Genomic DNA, 17,593 nt, shown 5'->3' on the forward strand with positions numbered 1-17,593 from the left:
TTGAGCTGCATCTTTAAGTGTGATTTTTTTCTTGGTAGATTTTAGAGAATAGGAGGAAGGTAGGAGAGTAAAGCAAAGTCCTATAAGTTGAGATCTTGGATAGTTGCTTTGTGCAAGGAACCAAAAGCAATCCTGTAGACTAGGTATAGAGAGAATGTATTTGAGACATATAGGAATGAGAGAAGAAATGACTGGAAAGGTACAGAAAAGACAGGTCATAAAGATGCTCAAGTGCTAATCTAAAGAATTTGGATTTTATTGTGTAAATGGTTAGTATTGTGTCATATTAAGTCATAGGATACTTTTTTTTTAAGGCCACCAAAAATTTTTATTGCCTACCCCCCCCCAAAAAAAAAAAATTGGGGGAGAGAGAGAGAGATAGTCATAGGATACTTTTAAGAGGAGTAATTACATAGGTTGCATTTTAGGAAGCTCTGTGGCTATAAATCACAGGATGGATTGGTATGGACAAGGCTATAGGACGGTGGCTGGGTGGGAGGCTGTTTCTTAGCACAGGTAAAAGAAAGCAAGGCCTGGACAAGGCAGCAGGGACAGCACAGAGTCAGGAAATGGCAAAGAGGTAGAGGCAGTGGGACTTCACTGAGAGGAAAAGTTGGGGATGCTGCCAGTCTCTTAGCCAAGATGATGGCGCCTGAGGAGAACAGGGTGAGTGATGCGTCACTCTGAATTTGATTTGGCGTCTGTTGAATCTGAGATGCATGTGGAACTGCCCAAGTGGTCAGAGGAAATGGGGCCATGAGAACCTCTGGAATCAAGTTCATCACTGTAAAGCAGTCTTCTCTCTGCTAGAAGCCCAGGGTGTGGCATTTATAATTGGCCATAGCTCTTTCTTACCTCGCCAGCTTCTGTGCTGTCCCACTCCCCCAAAATGCCTTTATTCTTGCACAGCTTGAGTGCAAGTGAGTTTCTGCTGTCATGAAAAGGCTTTTCCCAGATGATGCATGACCCACCTCCTTTTCTCTTCTCAAATATTGAATCAAATTTATGGTGCCCATTTTCCTTAATCAGGCTGTTATCAGACAGTGAGCCTGGGTGAATTTGATTTAAAGCAGATTGTAGCACCAGCCAGTGACTGCTCCTGGCGCTAATCAAGACTCCTTCCCTCTCACGAGAAGATGTCTTGCACAAGATGGGCCTTAATGGGCACTTGTATCTCATGAGCACTAGCGGCCCCTCCCAGATTCCCTGCTCAGACCCTGGCTATAAGATTCAGGAAACATACACTTTTCTTTTTGCTGTGATCATGGGAGCGCTGATGCTGATGCTATGAATAATGGTAATAGTTAAGAATTATAGGCTAAATTGATTGTGCCAAATTCTACCGTAAGTGCTTTACAAACATATTTTAGTCCTCACACCACCCTAAGAGGCTGCACCAGTATTATTCCAGTTCTTCAGGTAAGGAGCATGAAGCTCAGAGAGGTGAAAACTCAAGGCTAGGAAGGTAGAGAAAGCTGGAGTTGAGATTATTGCCTGAATTGGTTGTGCTGGAGACTTCCAAAGCCCAGACTCCTTGCCATTACCCTATACTAAATTCATTAACCGTCTCAAAAGTGTGACTTTTGGGGTGTGTCCTGGAGCTACAGTCTTGCTTTTAGTCTGTGTGGGTGCTCAGAGGCAGTTCCTCTAAGGTTGTGGCTGGTGACTGCTCCCGGGAGTGAGGTGCATTTAGATGAATGAAAAAGAGACAGCTGGCCTCTCCGCCCCCTAATGGGACATAACTTACACAGTGTCAGCTTCAATTGCTGACTGAATGGTCCAGTGGTTTGGGGGATCCTGACAGGAATGTTTTCCTTGTCCTGGCATGCTTGTGTAATGGGAACCCAGAAGAAGAATGGGTGTTTGTGTCCAACTTTCTGGCTTTGAATGCTGATAATTTGTAGACAGGGAATACAGGGGCGATAGAGCTGTGGAGTGGGCAGATGTGGAGGAGGCACGGCTGCAAGAGAAAGCCGGCCCATGAAACAGAGAACAATTTGTTTATCAAGGGGTGGGATGCGGGTGTGGAGGAAAGCTTTGCAGTCGGGCTGTGGATAGTGAGTGGGGGCTGCTGGGCTGGCTGCCATTCCCCACCTCTGCTGCGGGTCTATGGTGGTAGCCGGTCCTAAGAAATTCGGAAAGGAGAGAGAGCTGGGGCATATGCTCAGACCAGACACTCAGGGGCTCCTTTGTGTCTCTTAGTTCAAGACTGGGCCAGGAACCAGGTTGGCGCTCCTGGCGAGGGGGGCTGGCTGGTAGCCACACACCTGCAGGCGCTGTAGTGTCAGAGTGAGCCCTTGGGGCAAGAGGTTGCTGATTGCGAGTGAGTGTTATCTTTGCTTGCTACACTGCTCGGCCACCAGACAGATGCTGACACTGGTTCTCAGCCTACACCCCCACCCCCCTTTTTTTAATACCCTACTTCATGCCATCCCTGCCTCACCCCTCCAAGCAGATGCTAGAGGGAGTTTGCACGAAAGACCTTTTCCTCCCCAGAACAGAAGTAGCCAGCCAAGTGCTGTGATGAGGAGGGATCCTCACTCCTGGGCCCGGCATCACGGAAGCCCTCCAGGCGCTTCTGGGTGGGCCCTGCCTGAGTTCCTGTGGGAACACAGAGGCCCTGTGGTCCCCTGTGCTAGCCTTTTGTAGTTGCCCGTTAAGAGAAGGCAGGGAGTAGGTAGTGTAGTGCTGAGAAAATGGCAGGTTTGGAATTAGAAAACTTGGGCTTAAACCTTGGCCTACCACCACTTATTCAGTTACTATGTAACTTTGGGAAGGTACCTCTTATGCTTCCTCACCCCCAACTTGAAGTGATATTACTTATCTCACAGGTTATTAGGAGGACATAATGTAGGAATGCAATAATCTCTGATCCTTTGTTTCCACTTGAACAAGGAGGATGATAGCATCCATTTGGGGGATTTATTGGGAATATCCAGTGGAATAACATATATAGATTATTTAACAAAGTGCGTGGCAAGTAGCAAACCATCAACAAATGGTACAGTGGTACCCTGTTTCCCCCAAAATAAGACAGTGTCTTATATTAATTTTTTCTCCCAAAGTTGCGCTAGGTCTTATTTTCAGGGGATGTCTTATCTTTCCATCGCTAGGTCTTATATTCGGGGAAACACGGTAGATAAGCTTATTTACAGTGATTATTCAATATACTAGTTTTGAGAAAAAAAAATCCGCATTATTAACTGGTACACCTAATAAATTTGCCTAATAAATTTGCCTTATCAGCCAGTCTGGGAAAATAACATAAAGTCAAAAAAGCCATTGGGTCAGAGAGAAATGGAATCAACCATCAAACTTCAGATCAGCAGACTGAAAGAAACGCCAGCTCAGACTGACTGGGAGCCTAACCTTGAGGCTGAGGGTCAGAGATCCAATTGGAAAAAGCTGCTACTGCAGCTCCCCCTAGTGCTTGAGAAGTGCAGGTGCTGCTGGACCTGACAATGGCTGGCTTGCCCCAGAAGCCAATTCCTTGCAAAGCCTACAAAGTCAATGCAGAAAGCAATAGTTCATCCCCAGGTGTCCTGGACCCTTCCCAGTTAGGACCTTCTTGCCTGACATGGGGCTGTATGATGATGTTCAGTACCATATTTGAACACAATTACCAGGAAGCAGCCTTAGGCTGAGCATCTCTGGCTGAGATGCATGTAAGACCTGTTTGGAATGCTCCTTGGCCCACAGTCCAGCTCCCCCCTAGAAGGGTGGAGGCTGGCCTGACCCCAGCTTTTATAAATGCTGGCTTCCACATTAAGCCTTCACCTCCTTGGTTTGGTGATATTTCTATCTCTGTTATGAGACACTAGAGGCTCAGTGCATGGATTTGTGCATGGGTGAGGTCCCTCAGCCTGGCCAGTGATTGAGGCTGATTGGAGTCATCTTTCCCAGCCCCAATCGGGGATAGGGAAGGGGGGTTGGCGGGGGAGGGGGGAAACACGGAAGGTTGGCCAGCCGAGGAAGGTTCGCTGTGGAGTGCATTGACCACTAGGGGGCAGCTCTTGCATTGAGCATCTGCCCCCTGGTGGTCAGTGTGCATCATAGTGACCGGTCTTTCGGTGACTGGTGGTAAAGGTTGCTTAGGCTTTTATATATATATTCCTGTCTATGACCAGGGTATTAGTCCCCTATCCGCGCTCTCCTTTGCTTAAAACTTGGTATTTCCTCAGGGAGCTTACACTTAATCTAAAGAAAGAGTTCTCTGCTAGAGGATGTCACCTTAGATACCTGAAAAACCAAGGCCTTGGGAAATTGGCCCTGGTTCCAAGTTCTAGTTCTGCCACTACCTAGCTGCCTGCTGTGGACCAATCCCCTCTATTCTTTGAGCTTCAGTTTCTTATCTGTATGGGGTGATGATAATCTCATCTCACCTGCAGGCCTGAGAAAGTTAAATGAGATAATGCACACTAAGTGCTAGCCCAGAGATGGCCTGGCACGGAGGCTCAGTTAATGCTTCCCTTCCTAGCTGAAGTCAAGGATGCCAATGAAAAATGTCACTGTGCATAGCCTCAGCCCTGCTGGCAACAGTGAGCCTACCTTAATACAATCAGCAGCTCTTTCTGCATTGTGGCCGAGGCTCGCATAGAGTCACAGGAGCTGCCACTGAAACTGAAGCTGCATCTCAACAGTAGCAGTGTATTAATGATGCCATATTTCTCCACACTCACATCCCAAACTCCTTTGTCCCTTGTTACCCGAGCAGGCAGGCACTGTTGTACAGAGGAGGACCTCAAAGTTTAGAGGGGTCACAGTACTTTCCAAGGGTCAGAGCTTTTTTTTAAATTTTCACCCGAGGATATGCTTTTATTGATTTTAGAGAGAGGAAAGGAGAGAGAGAGAGAAGTATCGATGTACAAGAGGAACATTGATTGGTTGTTTGCCATACATGACCCAAGAAGGATCAAACCTAGATAACTTAATTTTTACAATATCCTGTTATACATAATTATTAATAACGAGCTACCATGTTCGCTAATACTGATTACTATAATCGTGTTGTATTCATTTCTGTTACATGCCTTATGTGCAGGAGCACCATTCCTCTCCACTCATACTAGCAGCGAATATTTTAGCAGCCAATTGCCACATCATTAGTCTTGCACTGACTTGTTTAGTGTGTGCAACAGGAAATATTTACCTTTCAGAGAACAAGAAAAATAGGTTTATTTGTGTTATGCTTATTAATTTGTGCAGTTATTTAGTGTCTGATAAGTTAATGTTCAAGAAAAAAATATTAATTTTTATTAAAATGTTCTATTATTTTATGTTAGCAATTACTCATTTATTTCAGCCCTTTGTATTCAGCATGTCTCTATCAAAATAAACCTACATTTCTATGAAAATTGAAGCTTTTTTTTTTTTTTGCGGCCCACATAAACTTTTTATTTGGCTGTGTTAGCCTTTTGAGTTTGACATGCTTGGTGTACAGGATGACGCTCCAAGTAACTGAGTCACCCGGCCAGGTCAAGGTCTCATAGCTTTTACATGATGGCACTGGATTTAGATTTGATCGGTCCTACTTGACTTTAGGAATAACAGCTTGTGTGAGCTGCCTTGCGTGGCCTCTAGACAAACCAGGGATCCCCCGTCCTTCACTAATAGTTCTGAATTCCATTTCTCCTGAGCTCAGCCTCTTGCCTATGTCAGAGCCTTACAGAGTTGTCAGAAACCTGCCTTCCCAGGCCTGACCTCTGCTGGTATCGGAGCCCACTGTTCACACCTGTGTCTGCTCCCCAGATTCAGTGATGAAGGGATGGAGGTGATCGAGCGGCTCATCTACCTGTATCACAAGTTCCATCAGCTAAAGGTCAGCAATGAGGAGTATGCTTGCATGAAAGCAATTAACTTCTTAAATCAAGGTGAGTGGCTTGGGTGTGGGAAAGAAGGGCCTTTTTTTTTTTTTCTCTCTCTTTTTTTTTTTTTTTTTTTGCCAGTGAACATTTTCCCTATGTTTCATGCCCCCCTTTACCCTCAGGACTGTCACACAGAATGTGACACCCCATATGGGTACCAGTCTGAGAGGGCCTGTCATCATTGTGCCCTCTATAGTGGAGGGCGTGCTTTGGGTTTTTTCTTCAAACCTAAATGCCACAGTCTCTATAACTCATAGCGGAAGGAAGAGGATTCGCTTTGTTTAGTCAATTTCAATGCATTCAATGCAGACACCAAGGACAGTACATGCGTCATTTAAAATATGTACCAAGTTCGCCAGTGACTGAGGAAGAGCAGAGTGACTGATGAACCTGTTGGAGATAAGGCCTCTGCGACAGGCTGGCAGTGCTTCTGAGTCCCCTTCAGGGCAGAGCGGGGTTCACCAAAGCTCACACCCGCATATCAAGCACGGCTTTTAACTAGAAGTTTGCTGGGTTTGATTAACGTGGAGTATTCCCTGCGAAGTGTGGCTTGGTAGCCGCTGGTAACCAGAGTACAAAGGAGAATTTGTGTCCTCTTTTTTCCAAAGCGGCGTGTGAGTGCTCTGCTCTGAGTGGAGCTGGGCTCTTTTGCTGCCTGTGGCATTGAAGTGTTCTGTTCTGTAGTCAGTTGTCCTGTCCAGAGACTCTTGGCCCTCCTCTTTGCTCACTGCCAAACCCCCGCCCCAACACCACCTCCTGCTTCTGCACCATTCATACGGGCTTCCCATAGGCCAGGTCCTGTGGTGACCATTAAAGACATTGAAAAATAAAGTAGATTCCAGGTTCCTGGCCTCAAGAAATATACTCTGATGGCACGTGACACATTACTGAAGCCTCAGATTGGGGGAGATAAGTAGCAACTACCTGGAGGAGGAGGAGTCTAAGTGGGCCTCAAAGGCTGGGAAAGGTTTTTATGTAGAATACCCATACTCTGTATATTAAAAAGGGGTTAGGTGTGTGTGCAAAGAAGTGAGAGAGAACTCTATCTAGAGTAGTATGAGCAGAAACACAGGAGAGCATGTGAGTATCTGTACAAGCATGAATGTATAGGTGTCCTCAGTTCCTGATTGGCTCCAGCAAAGGGCAAATTTAAAGATACTCTGAAGGATAAATTGGGAAAGGTAGGTTGTCAGATAGTGAGTGGTTCAGCATCTACGGTGCCTGTTCGTGTCAAGCCCTGTACTGGGAAACCAGTATGAAGTTGAGAAAGATTCCGCTTAGTTCTCAGGGGCTCAGTCTAGTGATTGTCCTGTATATTTTTTATTCTTCTTTATCCGCTTCTCTTCCTTATTAAGCACTTTGTTCCCCCATGTCAGAAAGAGTACAGATCCTCTGTGTGGCAATGTTTAATAACTTCTAATTGAAATATGCATCTATCCAAGGAGCTGGCATTTCCTCCACATTAGAAAGCGCTCTCATAACCTATGTGGTTTTCTTCCCAGATATCAGGGGTCTGACCAGTGCCTCGCAGCTGGAACAGCTGAACAAGCGATACTGGTACATTTGCCAGGATTTCACTGAATATAAATATACACATCAGCCGAACCGCTTTCCTGACCTCATGATGTGCTTACCTGAGATTCGGTATATTGCAGGTAACATTCTGGGGGCTGGCTTTCCAACCCTTCCTTGCTTCTTTTAGCTTGTGTGAAGAGGAGGAGACCAGCAGTGTTTTCAGATCCTCATTCCAGGCCCAAGACCAGCTGCGTAAAAGCAGCCTACCCTTGCCCTCCGTTTCAGTCCACGCAAGTTTTCTTTGTGGCGAGGAGGATTGCCTCACTGCCTATGCTGTGCCGGGCACTTTGTTGACCTTTTCACTGAATCTTAGAAAAAGCTCTGTAAGACTGGTTGGTGGTATTATGACTCATAGCTTCTTAAATTAACTGTTTCTGGATTGTAAACTGTGAAAGGGTGGATTTTATGGTATCTCAATTTTAACGGTTAACTTTGTTTCATAGAATTGCCTATAGGTTTTTAGGGGATCATTCATTTAAAGCAATATTTTAAAAATAATCCTCAAATCCTGTGTTTGTAAAGGAATGTTTGTTGTTCTGTGGTCTTGACCCCTGCTGACTTGGATATAGGCCCGCTGAGATGGAAAGGCCTGGTTGTCATTGCTGCTTACTTCACTGGTAGAGATTGTTGTTTGTAGTCACCCAGCACTGACGGCGGTGCTCAGAAGTGGAGCTCTAGACAGAGATTGTTCCTGTCGCATTCAGCAGTACACCTTTGAAGGGAAAATTTTTCAGTTTGACAAAGGAATTTTTATTCTACTTTTTGGGCCCAGAGTAATCTACAGATGTGAACTGGAGCTCAGCTGTTCGAATTTTAAGGATGTTTTTGATATTTATGAATCAGCATTTTCAAAGTTATATTCTACCAAATGAGATATATTCATCAGGCACTCTTAAATAAACAGAGATTGGTAATTACCCCCTTCCCACAGAGCAGGCTTCTCCGCCCTGGTAGCACTTGGGTTCATCGGGCAGCTTTTAGAGCATACCCAAGCGTGGGTTACACCTCCAGGAGCCTGACTCAATTGGTGTGAGGTCCTTGGCCATCAGTATTTTTTAACTCCACAGGTGACTCTCAGTGTGACAAGGAGAACTACAGCCCAATATTTATTGTATACCAGGTGCACCGGTTAATAATGCGGATTTTTTTCAATAGATGGAGTTACACATATGTTGATATATATTCGATTTGATATGTATGCTATTTTGTTGTATTGGCAGCAAGCTTCAAAACTTCATATGTCAAATTTGCTGAAGGTGTTAACATCATAGATATTTTTATGCTTAAAAATGTCGAATTTTGTGCAAAAAAAGCATTTGTGGGAAGTTTTAATTCATTATTTTAAAGAAAAGTGCTGCCGGGACTGGTTTGGCTCAATGGATAGAGCGTCGGCTTGGGGACTGAAGGGTCCCGGGTTCGATTCCGGTCAAGGGCATGTACCTTGGTTGCGGGCATATCCCCAGTAGGGGGTGTGCAAGAGGCAGCTGATTGATGACTCTCTCTCATCGATGTTTCTAGCTCTCTATCTCTCTCCCTTCCTCTCTGTACAAAATCAATAAAATATATTAAAAAAAAAAAAGAAAGAAAGAAAAAAGTGCTACTGAAAGTTATCATATACTTCAGGAAGCTTATGGTGAACATGCTCCATCTCAAGATACTTGTAAACGCTGGTTTAAACTCTTTAAAAGTGATGATTTCTATGTGAAAGTCAAAGAACTTCCAGGTCAACCGAAAAAGTTTGAAGGCCAAAAATTACAAACATTATTGGATGAAGATGGGTGTCAAACTCAAAACAACTTGCAGAAAGATTCAACGTTGCTCAGCAAACAATTTCCTATCATTTACAAGCAATGGGAAAGATTTTAAAGGAACGAAAATGGGTGAACAAAAGACAATGGAAAACCAAAAAGTCATCAGTAAAATGTTGCTTCAAGGCATGAAAGTCTTTTTTGCATCGAATTGTGACTGGCAATGAAAAGTGGATTTATTTTGAGAATCCCAAATGCACAAAATCATGGGCTGATCCAGGTCAACCATCAACATCGACTGCAGGGCCAAATCGCTTTGGAAAGAAGACAATGCTCTGCGTTCGGTGGGATCAGGAAGGTGTGATGTATTATGAACTTCTAAAACCAGGTGAAACCATTAATACTGATCGATACCAACAACAAATAATCAATTTGAACCGTGCTTTGACCGTGAAACGACCAGAATGTTCCAGAAGACACGGCAAAGTAATTTTGCTTCATGATAACTCACCATCACACACTTCAAAACCAGTTAAAGACACGTTAAAAGATCTTGCCTGGGAAGTATTAACCCACCTGCTGTATTCACCAGACCTTGCTCCTTCAGATTACCACTTGTTCCTATGGATGGCACACACACTTTCTGAGCAGCACTTCAAAATGTAGGAAGAAGTAGAAAACTGGGTCTCTGAATGGTTTGCCTCAAAACAAGAAAAGTTCTATTGGGACGGTACCCACTGATTACCTGAAAGATGGGGGAAATGTGTAGCTAGCGATGGACATTACTTTGAATAAAGCATTTTTGATGTTTTTCTTAAAATTATCCTGTTTTCTTTGATTACAGAATCCGCATTATTAATTGGTACACCTTGTACTAGTATTAGCACACTGAGTGGTCTGAGAAGGCCTCTAGTAAAGAAACTTGTAGGTCTTTTTTTAACCCTGGATTTCTCAGTACTTTTACTAACCCATTATATTACTCTGAAGAGCAATTTTTATAGAATGATAGAGCATCCACCAGGAAAAAAGAGAAAACAGGATCTAAGTTTTTCGAGGTATTTTGGCTTTAAGAGGACTTCTAGGAATCCCTCTCAGTTTCAGATTCCTTATCTGTAAAATTGAGATAAAAAGTAGTATCTATAGCACCGAAATAGCATGAGAATTAAGTAAATTGATACATTTAAACACCCGGCACAGAGTAAGTATTCCCGGGATAACAATGATTATAAATTTCACCTCGGGCCGTAAAGGAGGCCTGGGTATCTGGACGTTAGCCAGTCTGTGTCTTTATGATATTCCTTGTACTTTTCCTTGCCCCGGTCACTCAAACAGGCCACCTCTGCTCTTCAGCCCAACTAGAGGGACATGCTCTTCCACTAGGGCCACTGCTAACTCTTCTTCTCCCACTTTGTCCCCAGGAAAAATGGTGAATGTGCCCTTGGAGCAGCTGCCCCTCCTCTTTAAGGTGGTGCTGCATTCCTGCAAGACCAGTGTGAGCAAGGAGTGAGCTGTCCGGCGCCCCTCCTCAGGCCGGCCACACAGCCTCGGGTGGGCGGGACAGGCTCCGGAAGAAAGCCAGAGACCAAGGTGGAGGCTGTGGGGGCAGCGGCGTGCCGGTCGTCTCCATAGCGAGAAGAGTGTTTGTTTGTTTGTCTGTTTTTTTAAGCTCATTTTTCTATATATTTATTTCACGACAGAGTTGAATGTATGGCCTTCAACATGATGCACATGCTTTTGTGTGAATGCAGCCGATGCATTTCCTTGCAGTTTACAGAATGTGAAGATGTTTAATGTAACAGTGTTGTCATTGTTTAGAGATAGTTCTTTTGTATTTGAGGGAGGGTGGGATGGGCTGAGATGACTATTTCCATAATGTTGACAAAGACGACTACCTCAGTGGAAAGGGAGGGGTGAGACCATGCCTCCCTTTCCCACATGTTCTCAGCAGACTCGTGCATTTGTCTGTCAGAGAGCAAACTGCCTTTTTCTAGCCACAGAATTGCCAGGTGAAAGCACACACCATAAAAGGGCAAAGTGGTGCCAGGAGGTTCTCTGAGCAAAGTGGGGGACCAAGGCAGGAGAGGAGGATGTAGAATATCTCTTTCCTTTGGGAAGCATGAAAATTGAGAGTCGACCAAATCTTAAGTTAGGTATCCTCCCTCCACCCAAGGCCTCAGGGCGCAGGGTTTCTGCTCTCACACCATGCTGTCCCCTCCCCACCATCTGACCCACCACTGCCTCTGCTGACTTCACCCAAGCCAAGTCCTGGCAATCACGTCATCCTTTGGACTTGCCTGCCAGCTTCGCTGGGACTCCCAACTACCTAGCTTCTGTACCTGGACCTACCAAGGCCTACCTTTTTAGACTCCTTCCTCTCCCTCACACATGTGACTTCCTGTTGGCCCTCTGGAAAAAACAGCGAAGCAGAATGTCATGCTCTGAATCCTGGTGCCCATTACTGGTCCATTGTCCTGTCACCTTGCTTCCTTCGAGGAATAGTGAAACAAAGCCCACACTGCTAAAAGAATAAACACTCCTCCTTTGGAGTTCTGTTTCTCTCCCCCCCATCCCATCCTTTCCCCCTCCAGGACTGATCCAAAACCTGCAGTCTCTTTCTTAAACATGGAGGGCCATTCACCCAACAGAATTTTTGCCCTTCCATTCCATTCCAAGTTCTTCGCATCTCTCCAGAATGAGACCAGGATTCCTCAACAGAAAGCCCAAGGCCCAGAGTGGCCCGGCTGACCAAGGCCTGGAGAGGAAGAGGGGCTTTAAACTACCTCATGTTCCTGAGGGCCTGGCTGTCCCCCCCCAGATTGTGGCCTGGGCCCCTTGTTCTGTCACTACCTGCCCCACTAGTCCCAGGAAGTGTTCCTTCCCCTCTTGGCTTTGGCCAGCAGCCACCCCGTATCTGTTGGAACTCTTTCAGGTGCTTTTCTCTTCTCTGCCTTCCCACAGCAATGGTCCCTGCCTCCACCCAGGGACCTCGCACAGCCGATGCAGCAGGCTGACTACCGAGAGGGGTGCATCCCTGGGTGGGCTTGCAGGGCCTCCTGCACCTCCTTTTGCCTGCGCAGTCAAAGGCCATTTGCTCTCTTCCCAGCTCAGCCTCGCACACTTGCCCGGTGAGCAGCCGGGCAGTTCATGTCGGATTGTGATTTTTCTTTCCAGTGAAATGTTACGGGTACCCAGCAGAGGGATGACTTTGTCCTTTGATGGATCTAAAACTCAGAGCATTGCTCCTCAAAGCCCTTTCCCCGGCTGCTCTGAGAAAGAAAGATGTGTTCCTCAGGAAAAGCTCTGATCAGAATGTTTTCACATGTCAATGGGTAGATGTGTGTGTGTGTGTGTGTGTGTGTGTGTGTATCTGTTTATTTCTCAGTTCACAATATTTTGTTTCCCCATGTTTTATTTAACCAACTAGATCACATTCTTTGGCTACAGGTCAGACTCTGAGCTGCTTTTGTCAATGTAGGGAGGAGACACCTATCCGGCCCCCCCTTCTCCAAGATGGCTGCTGTATGCAGCTTCTTTCTTCGCTTAGACCCCATCTGTCAAGTTATTATTACTTTTTGAAATGGCTTTTCTTTAAAATTAAGAATGTCACCAGTTGGTTGGGTATCAAAGGAAATTGCTCTCTGATGAGAGAAGAACATGTCTCCAATAATGCAGCATTAAACAGAGCAAGTTGTTAATTTGCAGAGTGGGGGAAAGGTTCTGCAAGTTGCCATTGTACAAATCCATTTTTACAAATGTTCGCAGCAGATTCCACAGAACAAAGAGCCCATTCATTGCCGAGTGCCCTGCAGAATCTCTGAGCCAAGTGGCCGTGTGTTCTGAGCCAGAGCCTGACCTGTGGGCCGCCTTTAATGTCTTCTGCACCCAGTCCTTTTGTGACGTGGGCTTTTTTAAACAGGGTAAAATTAATGTGTTGCATTGCAAACTCAGGTATGATGAGGAGACGGTAGGAGTGTAGCTAGCCGCGTGGAGACGTTAGGTCAGCCACTAAATGTATTTGTAAATGTGGTTTGAAGGACACAGAGAAAGGTTGGAGGGGGCGTTTGTTATGTTTGTATTTTTGCCTTTCTTCCCATAATTTTTGGTTAACAGGTAGCTTTTTGCTAGTGGAAGAAGAAAAAGTTGTGTGTATGGTCTCTTAATTCCCCTCTCTTCTATCCTCTCTCTGATCCCCTGCCACCAACAGCACTCATTTTAAGTGAGAATCTTTCCACCATAAAAATATGGCCCTGATCTATGCAGTGCAAGACCCCACCTCCTCGCACTGCATTGAAACACGGCTTTCCCCCTCCTTTCCCTTCCAATGCTTTCTGGACCCAAGACGAAATTTGGAATCTTGGAGCTTGGCCTACAACTCACGTTCTCTGGCTCCCTTGTAGGCTTTGGAGACTTCCACAAGGTTTGATGGTCTTGACTTTAGTCTGGAGAAACTTCCCAGAACCTGTCTCAAAGCACTCCACCTGGCTCAGCAGGACTGCCCCGGCCCCCGTGCCAGCCCAGGAGGGAGGCGGCTGAGCCTGTGGGGCTCGGCAGCGTGAACCTCCCTGTCCTCTTCTCGGAGCCAGAGGAGGGGGAGAGGGAGCCGAGGGGCTCCATGGCGTGCAGACAGCCCCCCACTCCACACCGGCCACCCCCTGGCAGGGAAGTGAGGACCTGCCATGGCCACTGCGCCACCAGGTCCTTGAACCCGGGGCTCTCTGAGCTAGCTGCCTTGCTCTGCTACCTATTTCTTACTTTAGTTTGTTCTTGATTTCCTGGGGAGTGGGACAGATGGAGACAGACAAGCCCAGCGTGGGCACCATCTCCGCCATGTCCAAGGCTGGCCAAAGGAAAGGGACTTGGCCTCCCAGCAGGGCAAGAAGTTGAGCAGTGGTTCCAAGTCTTTAGCTTTGGGCCCCTGGTCTGTGTCTTTTTTCTTGTTGCTTTTTAAAATTTTGCAGTTGCGTTAAGAAATTCACTCTTTCAGACCAGTTCTTTTATTTTCTTTATTAATTTTTTTAAATTAAAAAAAAAAAAAAAACACAAAAAAACAAAAAATCCCTCAAAAATAAAAAACTAAATTAAAAAAAAAAAAACCCACTACTACTCTTTCCCCAAATTGACCCATGAGTGCCCCGCCCCCGCACCCCCTTCTGCCTTTGCGGTTGATCATTCCTCCTTTTTTCCTCAGCTTGAAGCATCTATGTCCAGTGTCTGTGAAATGATGTTTTATCTGTGTCTCAGGATGAGAAACGGCAATCATTCCACCAGATGCTGGGAACTGGTTAGCCTTGAGACAAGGGTTTCTGGGGCCACAGCTCAGGGATGTGTATTTAATTACAGGGTCCCCAGAAACCCCTCCCTTGGCTGCCACAAGCAGCAGCTGCTTTTCTGAGCTTGGGAGCCAGGCCCGGACTGCTTCCTCCGAGGCAGGAGCCCCATGAGCACCCCGAGTCAGAGCGAGCTGGGCTTGCTCTGGCCGTGCCTGGGCGCTCCGGATGCCTGAGGACTCGGGCTGTCCTGGGCCACGAGCCTGTCCCTGTCTGGCCTGCCCCCTCAGGACCTGTAGCCCTAACTGGGCCACAGCCCACTCAGGACTCAGCTGCAGGCTCAGGGAAGCCGTGGGTCAGGCCGGAGCCTGCTCCAAGCCCAAGAAAAAAGCTGTTTCTGGTGGAGGCTGGTCTGCCAAATCCTGGAGCCAGCCTTGCCAGCATGGCCAATCTGTCACCAGGTCATTTTCGCCCTTGGGTGAGCGTTATTTTCTTTCTCTGAAATGTTTATAAGGTGATAATGTTGTTGACTCAGATTTCCATGAAAAAGAAAAGAAAAAAAATACTACCTCTTAAGTGACATCCTGGTGGATTCCTCCCCGAGAAGTCCTGTGGGAAAAGAGCACTGTAGCGCCTGCTCTGTTTACATGTTTCTGTCGGGAGAGAAACCCTGCCTGCCCTGGGGTGTTGGTGTTTTTGTCTGTGTTCCATCCCAGGCCTGCGATAGGGGCTGTGGGTGCGTTGTAATGTCTGGGCTGAGAGCAGGGAGTCCTTCACACCTGCCCAGCCAGGACCAGCCGCCCCCTTGAAGAGGCTTCCTTTCTACAACCCGGGGCACAGGAAGCACCACCTACCGGCAGGCCTGGTGGCACGGGCATCCACAAGCTGACCCCTGTGCCACCTCTACCCACAGTCTGTGCAGGAATCAAGTAAACGGGATGTCTCTGCGCCCTTGTCCCCAAAGGGCCGGCCCAGGGCTGCCTGCCAGCCTGGCTCCGTCAGCCCTGCATGACCAAATGATCGCCGGGCTCTGCAGGCAGCCCAGGCCCTCTGCTACCTCCCACCCTGCCAGCTGGCAAGGGATGGGCCCTTTTCTGTGAATTGACTACCTGTGGAAATGTGACCAATTAGTGTGAAATGCATGTCTAGAAAATGTTAGGTACTGTATTTGAACCAATAAATGTGAATCCTGCACATGGCATCTGTCTATGAGGCTTGTCTGGGGCTCTGGGGAGGGACGATGGGGTGTCCTGAGGAACTGGCTCATGCCTTCAGATCGAGTTCCTGCTTGTCGCTGACGCCCACCCTATCGCTAAGGGTCTGGTAGGGGGATGTCACTTAGGACTGCTTGAATTCATGAACTGACCGAGGTGCCTGCTCTGTGCCTGGCACCGTTGGGACTCTTCACAAGCCTGAACCTCCTTGAACTGACGGGATCGCCATCTGTTTCATAAGTAAAGAAGCTAAGGTAAGTGAGGCGAAGGGACTCCTCTAAGGCCACCGAGCCAGAAGGTGGACAACCAGAGGAATCGAGTCTCGTGGGCGAGGCGAGCACAGCCCTTTGCGGTAACAGTGGGCTCCTGTGTGATGGAGGCTGGTCCCGGGCTGTAATGGCCTCGCAGGGGGAGTGGTTCTGCTCAGAAGGGCTTCTTCAGACGGGTATTGACGGTGGGCCTTGAAGCAAGTCACCAGACAGGAGGCCCAGCTACGAATCAGAAAAGTATGGGCTATTCAGGTATAACAAGGGATTGCCGGGCAGGAATGGTGGCAAGTGGGAGGGATTAGCAAGAGCTGGGGAATGCCACATTCAGGAGTTTGGGGAAGGAGAGCCGGGGACCAGGTCCAGGGAGGAGCTGCATCTCGGACAGCAGTGTGCTGGTGGGTGGCCTGCCTAGTGTATCACCGTGGTCCACTGGTGAATGCCTGTCCTGCCAGACAACAGATGGAGTTTTTCGGGAGCTGAGGAAATGGGGGCCTTGAGAGGTCAAGGGATGTGCCCTTAGTCATACAGGAAGTGCCAGGGTCTGGACTTGAACCCAGATCTGCCGACTCGAAAGCCCGACTGTCCTGTAATCTTGCTGTTCATATATGATCAGAGGAGGGCCCGCGCTTGGGCTGGGGGTTATAGGGAAACACATGGGAAAGACAGGCTCCTCAATTTGGGAAGATAAAGGCTGAGGAGAGTCTGACCAAAGCCTATTAAATCCTCGTGTGTGAAATGAGGAGAAGCCCAGCTGCCTGCCCATGCCTCAGCCTCCTCCAGAGAGCCCTTGAGGTTTGAAAGAGGTGGTTTTAGAACAAAAGAAGCGCTGCAGAACTAATTAATAGACCGTTCCGTGCCCCACAGAGGGGACAGATAAGCCAGAGACGCGGGAGGAGGAGCATGTCTGCCGGCCGGCTGCTGTGCGCCGGGCGCGGGTGTTTACCTGCACCGCCTCCTGCCATGCTCAGAGCCGCTTTGCCAGGGAAGCGCTCGGCCCCGTTTCACCCTCAGCACGCTGAGGCTCGAGGAAATGAAGCCACTGGCCTAGGATGACACGAGCACATGGCAGAATTGGCTTTTGAATCCAGGTCTATCTGATAGCAAAGTTACAACAGGCTTCCTCCCTGCTCCGCCTTAGCAACTCAGCGCTGAATCTGAATGTCTGGGGTTTGTAACAAAGCTCAGGAATGGCCTTCGGTTGAACTTTTTGCTATTAACCCAATAAACAAAACTTTTAAACAATAAAGGGTCAATTTCTGTAAGAGGCGAAAGAACAGACCCAACCAAACTGATGTGAAAAGCAGGGCTGTCCCGGATGTAAGAAGAATGCTACAGACCAAAGCCCTGTGCTTTCTCAGAACATAACGACTCTCAGGGTGGCCCATGGGAAAAGAACAGGCCTTCTATTGCCAAAAATCGGAAATACTGCACCTACTCTTACCTTGCTCCGAGTCCCAGCTTCCGTTGGCATATTAAAGGCTCTGAGAAGTCCTGCCTGAGAAAACTAATTTGGGTCTACACAGAAGTATCTGGGCGTGCGACATTTTCCCCTCCTGTTAAAGTTCTTGGGACAGTATTCCATGAGTACAACTGAGGACACCACTCTAAATTTATAAATCGCTACTTAGCTGATGCTGAGGTTTCGGGTTCCTTGAG

The 17,593-nt window shown here is 47.2% G+C and overlaps 1 protein-coding gene across 3 annotated transcripts in view; it reads left to right on the forward strand.

Annotated features, from left to right (window-relative positions):
* The window catches only part of NR6A1 (nuclear receptor subfamily 6 group A member 1), a 142,318-nt gene extending 131,316 nt beyond the window's left edge, over positions 1 to 11,002 (forward strand). For all 3 annotated transcript variants that reach the window (XM_084898387.1, XM_084898388.1, XM_084898389.1), the window contains 3 exons: positions 5,749 to 5,870; positions 7,367 to 7,519; positions 10,606 to 11,002. In XM_084898387.1, coding sequence (XP_084754513.1) covers positions 5,749 to 5,870; positions 7,367 to 7,519; positions 10,606 to 10,694 — 364 coding nt within the window. In that variant the 3' untranslated portion in view covers positions 10,695 to 11,002. The remainder of the gene's footprint in view (positions 1 to 5,748; positions 5,871 to 7,366; positions 7,520 to 10,605) is intronic.
* The last annotated feature ends 6,591 nt before the right edge of the window (positions 11,003 to 17,593 follow it).

The sequence above is a fragment of the Pipistrellus hanaki genome (assembly GCF_964339955.1).
Source record: "Pipistrellus hanaki genome assembly, chromosome: 11".
Classification (NCBI taxonomy): Eukaryota; Metazoa; Chordata; class Mammalia; order Chiroptera; family Vespertilionidae; genus Pipistrellus; species Pipistrellus hanaki.